General features: G+C 35.9%; 1 protein-coding gene across 1 annotated transcript; it reads right to left on the bottom strand.

Annotated features, from left to right (window-relative positions):
- Nucleotides 1-2,188: 2,188 nt before the first annotated feature.
- LOC115022749 (immunoglobulin lambda-1 light chain-like) lies at nt 2,189-8,020 on the bottom strand. Its single transcript, XM_029453831.1, has 6 exons — nt 7,803-8,020; nt 7,386-7,709; nt 6,072-6,113; nt 3,458-3,766; nt 3,259-3,333; nt 2,189-2,705 (listed from the first exon to the last, which is right to left on the bottom strand). The coding sequence occupies exons 1-6, from the start codon at nt 7,843-7,845 to the stop codon at nt 2,557-2,559; spliced, it is 942 nt and encodes a 313-aa protein (XP_029309691.1). The 5' UTR covers nt 7,846-8,020; the 3' UTR covers nt 2,189-2,556.
- Between the last annotated feature and the right edge of the window lie 467 nt (nt 8,021-8,487).

The following is an 8,487-nucleotide window of genomic DNA, read 5'->3' as shown; positions in this document are numbered from 1 at the left end:
GGGGGCGTTGTCCTCTCTTCCGGGTTGGCTGGGGTTATGTCCGGTTGACCCCTTGTAGGCGCATGAGAGTCCACGCCCTTAGCGCAGATGCCTTCATTTGGATTTCTTCAGTCGCCCCTTGAGGACGGGCGTACTTATAACATATTCGCAGTAACATTTCTTTCGCTGAGTAGTGAAAACATTCAGTACATAGAATACTTTTCAATAGTAAAACAAATAAACTCAGAAGTTAGTTATCACAACTTAGAGTAAACAAATGGATATTTATACATTCGGGAAGTAATTATTTCACAAATTCCCTCCTTACACACCATTTATGGTTTGTATAATACCTAGTGGAAAATAAGACACAGTGGCAACATAAAAATAAAAGTGAACATAGACACAAAGAATATCAGTAAAATAAATTAACTTCAGTATAAAACTTAACTTCAGTTATAAAAGTCAGCTTGAGTATAGCAGCAGTAAACATTTCATAAATCGTACGCATAGTCATAGCCAACTATCTTCTATCTATAGCACCTTTGATGGCTAAAGTCCCCATAAATAAAGTCTGTGGACGTGACCTCCGGGGGGGTCTGCATTGTTGGTCTCTGGGCTCAGTTCTTCTTTGTGTGGGTGGAGGGCTCAGTGGAATAAAGGAGAAAGGTCCAACAGCGACAGAGAGGGAGAGGAGTTCATGAGTGTGCACAGCAGCAGATATGAATCTGTTCTCAGTGCTTATTAGGACTAAAAAAACAGTTGACAGCAAATCAACAGTTCCTTCCTGCAGCCGTGTGGGTTTCCGCTCTGCAGCCTTTCTCACATTAATAGCACAATGACAGTTACAACCTCTGGTTAAAGAATCATTCCAGAAGCTTCAGTTTGAGTTCAGTCTCAGCTTTGATCTGTTCTTAAACTGTGAGAGAAACAGCTCGAATCCTGAAGTCACAGCTGAGAGGCTGAAATAATAATAACACATTCAGTAAAGGCACTAAAATAAAACAAGTGTAATACCAAAATAAATGATAAAACATAAATACCAGCTTAAATCACTGTTTTTAAACACAAACAACCATGTGTTATAAATACAAAACAACATAACATCAAATGTATATGAAAGAATAAAGCAAATAAAAATAATAAGAAGAACAAAAGTACACACATATATTTGCCAGTGTTTTCTCATATTTTCCACTTTAATCATAATGAATTATAAATGTTGCTATTACATATAATAATGTAATATATCATAATTGTGCTGTATATTATAATACATTACATCATAAGTAATATTTGAATCACTCTCTTGTTTTTGTTTGTCTTATTATCAGTTTCTCTTTTTGCAACTGAAGAAACAACAATTGTTAAATTGTGTTTCTGAAATCTTCCATCCTCTCATAAATGTCTTCTCTCTATAAAAGATAATATTCCAGTGAAGTTTAAATGTCTGCCCTCAAAGTGTTTAAATTACCACCAGAGGATTTTAAGCGCTGACTCCTCGACCACAATATTTACATAAACATGTCGTACGTGTGTTATCATCGATCAGAGCGACAGAACACAAACCACGGAGACAAACACGTCTTCTTGGTGTTTCACCCCCTCAAGAAAACATCAGCAGAACTAGAGCGTCCATGTTATCACCTCAACAGAACACAACATCGTGTGGTTCTGTCTTTGTGTTACATAAACATGAATCTTTACGTATAATCAGTAACTGTATTAGTCCCGTTCATCTCGATGAAGCTGTAATAGTGAAGCGCTGTTTTATTAGTGTAGAATAAATAAACATGCTCATTATTTCACCAACGTTCAGACTTCAGCCCGACTGAGCGAGTCGCTGTGTTTTCATCTTATAGCAGTTGTAGCTTCAGAGCAGCTGCTGTTTGTTCATGTGTGGAAACAACAGTGTCATCAGCGTAGAGCTTTACATCCACACTGACACAGTTATAAAAGGGGGTCAGCACTGAACCTGGTGAAACAGACACACACACTGACTGTATATAATATCTGTGTGGATATATTTACTTATCTTGTCCTTGTTTAGCTGAATGTTTATATAGTAATAATAAGTATATTCAGAGCTACTTACAACCACACACAGATTACTTGTAGGCGTCAACATAAACGACCAACGAAATGGATTCTGTTTCTGATTATTTGCGTTAAAGCCAAACTGAAATCCATAATACAGACACACAAACACTGTGATTTTTAGCTTTATTGAGCATTTGACAAACCTGCCGCACTCTGCACAAGGTATTAAAGAGAAACAGAAGAATATGAAAGATACTAAACACAATAAAACATCTACCAGCTAACGATTCATCTTTCTATAAGTCTACAAGTCACAAGTAAAGGTGGAAATAAACACATAAACACAGAATGTATACTTAGTAACTGCAAATATATATGTGTATATGTACTTATAGTTTTAGGATGACGGTAACCTGCATAACAAGATACATTTTACAACCGACCACAACACGTCATAACTGATATTAGAGAATACTGATCACAGAGAGAAAAGAGATTGATGGGATGTGATGGAGAGAAAAGGCGATCAGAAAACAGTCAGTCAGCATGTGAGCAGTTGGTGGACGCTCCCTTGTTCCTGAGGATCATCAGCAGAGAGAGTCCACAGCAGTACACCAGACTCTTCACTATCAGCACTGTGTACAGCAGGCAGAGCAGCCTCACCCTGCACTGAGACTGGAAGGACACTGACACACACACGACACACAGACACACACACACACACACACACACACACACACACACACACACACACACACAGACACACACACGCACACACACACACACACACAGAATTTAATCAGTGTAATGTTTCCCGACGGGACGACCAGCTTCACATGGAGACAGGGGTCGTCTACAGTTTCAGTGAAAGCTCAAAGGTCCTTATTAAATACAACAAGTCAGCGCCCCACCAAGCTTTGCAACAAGCCAGTCGCCACAATTTATTTTTAGCATTTTACGTTTGTGCAAAACACGGATACGTTGAAGGTGAACGTCTGTGAAGCAAAACCACGTTTCATAAATACGTTTCATATCAGCCTCGTCTCACGCTTGTCGAAACGTCGACATTCAACGTATCCGTGTTTTGCACAAACGTACAATGTGACATTTCTTCCAGCCGACTGGGCTGCTTCCTGGGTCTGTAGACAGGACAGTGACTCTCAAGGTGGACGTTGAAAATGAAAGCTGCACTGAGAAAGGAAACATTGGCATTGAAGGAGAGGCAGCAGGTGATCTTACAGTCAGCTTGCTGCAGTGCTGGCAGGTCTGCTGGCTCTCTCTCTGGAGGACAGGAGGCTGCTGGAGCTGGAACCTCTGAAACAGAAAAGCAGTGAAATGTTTGGAGTGAGATGTCTGTCTTCTGCTCCTCTGCTCTCTTTGACAGCGTCTCCACATGAAGCTGAATCCCTGCTGAACACAGTCACCAAGCCTTCATCACCTTGTTCTGCTTGGGCCTCCACTGTGCCCCCCTCGTGCCGGACGTAGCAGCGGTATTTATATGTGCTGTTCTCTTGCTGGTGGATCAGCAGGATGCCGGCGGTGCGTCCCGACTCTCTGAGCTCCAGCTGCTCTCCCTCAGCAGGGGGCAGCTCCTCCAGAGGACCGTCCTCCTTTCGTCTTCTCCAGGAGAACTGGACCAGAGGAGGGAACATGGCTGAGGCCAGACACAGCAGGGAGCTCTTCCCCTCCAGGTGGGCTCTGGATGCTGCTGGGTACACGCTCACCACGGGCTTCACTACCTGCTCATCTGAAGTTTGACACACATTCACACAGTCAACAGCAGCTTCCAGCACTGCACTGCATTCAGTGTGATCCTGGAAACTACATGGACTGTGATCACTAAAGTCCTCATCAATACAGCACAAAGTTCAGTCCATACACTGTGTTCACCTGCTGATCAGACACACTGAGCGTCATCACGGGTCTACACAACAGCTGCTTCTACAACTCTTTACTTTAGTACAAAGTTCATTCACTATAATGTCCCATTCATTATTATTATTAATATAATGTTATATAAGATAATGATGATCATGATAAGTATCTTCATACAGTGGAAAACTTGTTCCATATTAAAGTTAATAAACATTATTATAAATTACATATTTACCTTCACGTAAAATAACATTTACAATTTAATGATTACAATATAAATATAACATATTATATATTTATCAACATATTATTAAGTTTAACCACTAAAACAACAAATCAATATATTAATCATTTCATAACTTTTTTTATAAATATTGAACTTTTACGCACAATTACAAAAATATGTTTGGAAATAATATCAAATGTGACTTCCATGTAAAATAATATATAAAAAGTTACGACTTTATTTATCACTGACGGGAACTTCACATATAATTTAATACAAAGTGATATAATATAATATAATAATGATACTTACATAGAATGGATATTGTATTCTATATATATATATATATATATATATATATATATATATATATATATATATAAATTATAATAAATACATATTTAAATTCTGATTAATACAATCGTGTTTCAATGGTTACAACATTTACAACGTATTATATATTTAACACTATATACTTAATGCTAACCATTAAAAACACTAATAAATAAAACAATATTTCACTTTTATACACAACTACAATAATATGTTGAGAAATATCAAATGTGAATTTAGACTGCTATTGATCCCTGAGGGGAAATGAACATATAATATAAAACTAAATATTATAATATAATTAAATATGATGCATAATATTTACCACAAAACATATTTATTGTTGTATATGTCTGGTATATGTATTTTGAATTAGATTAAGGTTAATTTACTATTTATATTTATATATATTATCTGTTTAGGACTTTATATATCACCCTATATCATATAAAATTATATAAAATAGTTTGTATAAATTATATATATTGTTATTGTTATATTGCAAAATCATTTCCCTGTATTAGAGTTCATATAAATATAATAATAAGTTAAATATTTACCTTCACATGAAATACATTTTATATAAATATTGTTACTTTAATAAAGATTAATTATTATTAAGTATAACATGTTATATATTTACCATCATATACTTTACTCAAACCAAAGAAATTAAAATTTCAACTTTTTTCATCACCATTTTAACTTCTATAAACAATTACAATGAGATGTTTGAATATTTAAAATGACAATAAAAACTCCAATATAATATAATATGAAACAATATAATACAGTATCATATATTATAATATAATATAATATAACATATTATAATATAATATAATACAATATATATTATAATATAATATAATAAAACATATTATAATATAATATAATACAATATATCTTATAATATAATACAATATAATATATTATATTATATTATATTATATGATATATAATATAATTTAATTTAATGAATGATTATAATTCAAATGTATTTTGTATCTGATACATAATATTTACCACCAAAAATATATTTATTGTTATATTTAAATAATCTTTTACACAATATTTATATCTATATTTAAAGTTTGTTAAGATATAAATAAGTGTGTTCCATTTTATATAATCTTATATCATATATTTAAATGAGTAAGCATGATTTATATTTATTCTAATATCATGTTCAGTATCTGTAAAAGTTATAAAGTTAATTCAACCATTAATTAAAAAAAGTTATTATTTAACTTTAACACATTTATTTAAAGTTACATAAATTGTTTTAAAAACAGATTTTCCATCTATTAGATTAAGTTTACTAACATATTGTATCTTGTATATACAGAGACAAGCTATACTGTGTATTTAAAACATTACAAATATCACACTTTTTCTATATAAATGAGTTTAATCTGCAGAATAAAGAATAACTTGAGTTCAGTGAGATTTAAACATATTTGCAGGAAGTTTGAACCTTTTTTATGTAACAACAGCTGCACGGCTGCAAGAATTCTACTAATGATAAAAAGTAACATGTGAAGCCTGAAGCAGCACAAACTCATCCAAACACATGTTCAACGTGTTAAATAAAGTGAAGGAAGAAGTTTATTCTTACCTGTTACATACAGTTTAGTTCCAGAGCCAAAGATCGCGTATCCTCCCCACCCCCCGTCAACACAGTGAAACAGAGTGATACAAAAACCTGTCTGCTGTTGAACGTGTCAGCTGAGGTGAACGAGTCCAAATGATTCACCAGGATCATGTTTCAGCTCATGTGTTTCTCTAATGTTCATATTAACACGTCTCTTCTGTTATTGTCCTTTTAGACACAGAGCGTCTGCGTGGAGCGTTGCTTCACACGTTCCTGCTCCTCAGAGGATAAATCCTGCTGACTTTGGGAAGTTTCTATCTGGCTCCATCATCAGCTCACATCTTTAAATTGTCCATTTGATTTAGGACGTGTGTGTGAAATGACAGGACGCTTGTCCACATGGTGTGTGTGGTAGTTTGTATTAGAAGCAGAAAGAGTTCCTGTGAGAGTGTTTGGATGTTTTAAAGGGTTGGACTTTGATTTCATTACACTTTGTTTTAAACACTTCAAACATCTCGTGCATCAATATTGTGTCACATTCGGCCATGAGACATTTCTCTGTTGATCAGCAGCTGGACATAAACATTAGGATTCATCCTCTGGGGACCATGAACATCCACTGGACATGTGATAGAAGTCAGGCAGGTATCTTGTTCTGGATCTCAGTGTTGGTTGGATGGAAAGACTGAGCCAAAGGTCCCACTGCTCACAGAGAAACTTCATTCAATCCAAATACGTTTAGCAAATCTGTGTTGAGGGGGAACTGTCCTAAAACCTGGAGTCCACTTTATTATTGACTGAAGGGAAATGATCTGCTGACATGTGATGTTAGAAATGTGTCTGCAAAGCTTTTATTGTGAAGGACACAGGAAGTGTTTGCATGAAGAGCAGATCAGCCTTGTGAGGAGGAACGGACTTTATTCCTGCAGCAGGTCGAAGAAGACGATTTTCAATCTTCATCAAAATGTTGTTTTTATTATTGTGTCACTTTTGTTTTAGTGAATCATTTTAATCAGGCACTGCTTTTAAAAAGGTCTTTGTTTGTTGTTTATTTGTGTTATTAATGTAGATGTTATGGTTATTGTTGTCTCTTTGTTTGATCTTTGACCTCTGTGTTTGTCCTCACTGTGTGGAACAACAATAAACCTGCTGGAATATCTGACAGAAACATAAAGAACATATCAAATCAATCCTCAGTTCAGTGTTTGTGGCTGAGATGGAGACATGTGAACCTGGGCTGTGGTTCACGGCCCTCTTCCTGTCACACACACTGTTTGACATCTGTTCATCTGGAGGTTTTTGTACGGGCTGCAGGGATAATGTCTCACTGTGGGGGGCCATCCTTCCCACAGGAGCAGTAGTAGGTGGCTGAATGAGTGAGTTTAACTTTCTGGATCTTCAACTCAAAGCCGTTCTGTTTCTTCACAGCTGAGAAATCATCTTTCTGAGGATGATTGTAACCTGAGTAAACTTTACCAGTAGACTTAATAATTCTCAGAATCCTTGTGAATGTTTCTGTGTCTCTCTTCTGGTACCAGAGTACATAAGGATAAGGATCATAACACAGCTCAGTGTCTCGACAGCTGAATGAAACTTCTCCACCAACTCTCCTGGTCAATGTTAAATCATCCTGAATCAGATCTGCTGCCATGGCAACCAGCGCTGTATAAAAACCAGACAGGTAGATGAAGGTGAGCGTGACGGTGTTTGTTAAAGGTTGAGTTTGCCGGCTCCTGATTGGCTGGAAACACTCACCTGAACACAGACAGCACAGAGCAGCAGCTGGGAGGAAAAGCATTTTGTGCCGCGGTGTCTCCTGGTGAACCTGCGGAGAAGCTGAGGCCAAACAAGGACGAGCTGTGAGATGAGACGACGTGTTTGTGACGGCTGCTCACACCTCCCATCAGCCCCTGCTGCACACAAGCTGCTGTCTGACAACACGCCTTTTACACAGCACACATTTTCACTTCCTACTAAAGTAACGAAGGCCGGATGTGAAAGAAGTCACATGTTGTTCTGAAGTAAAAGCATTGATTCCAGAGTGTCTAAATATTCTGTAAAGTAAAGTAAAAGGTCTTGATTTCCACATTTCTGGAAGTTTTTAACTTCCTTTGATGCGTCGCAGCTTTTGTGAAAGAAATGAAAACATATTACAAAGTACAAAATCTCCATTAGTATTTATTCCTTCTAGTTTCTATAAATTCTGTTAATTCAAATAAAAAATAAACAGCAGCTTATGTGCTGAATTAATTCACTGAAGTTTATTTATAAAGCACTTTTAAAAACACGCAGAGTTGACCAACGTGATGATAAACATCATAAACAAAGTAAAATAATATAACATAAACATAAAAAGCAGTAGAAATAACAGAACAATATTATCCCAAACACAAATAATAAGAAAAGTGGAAAGTAATGAAAGAAGTGAAACATAAACCTC

This window comes from Cottoperca gobio, chromosome 17 (genome assembly GCF_900634415.1).
Source record: "Cottoperca gobio chromosome 17, fCotGob3.1, whole genome shotgun sequence".
NCBI classification, from domain to species: Eukaryota; Metazoa; Chordata; class Actinopteri; order Perciformes; family Bovichtidae; genus Cottoperca; species Cottoperca gobio.
Note: the sequence above shows the minus strand (reverse complement) of the source record. Positions and strands in the feature narration are given on the sequence as shown.

Bases quoted from the DNA above. Each gene is read 5' to 3' on its own strand.
- LOC115022749 (XM_029453831.1), bottom strand. From the start codon at position 7,845: ATGCTTTTCCTCCCAGCTGCTGCTCTGTGCTGTCTGTGTTCAG. The intron at 3,767-6,071 runs GTAAGAATAAAC...GTCAAACTTCAG, and splicing joins AACTAAACTGTATGTAACAG to ATGAGCAGGTAGTGAAGCCC. The intron at 3,334-3,457 runs GTGATGAAGGCT...TTTCTGTTTCAG, and splicing joins GGAGGCCCAAGCAGAACAAG to AGGTTCCAGCTCCAGCAGCC.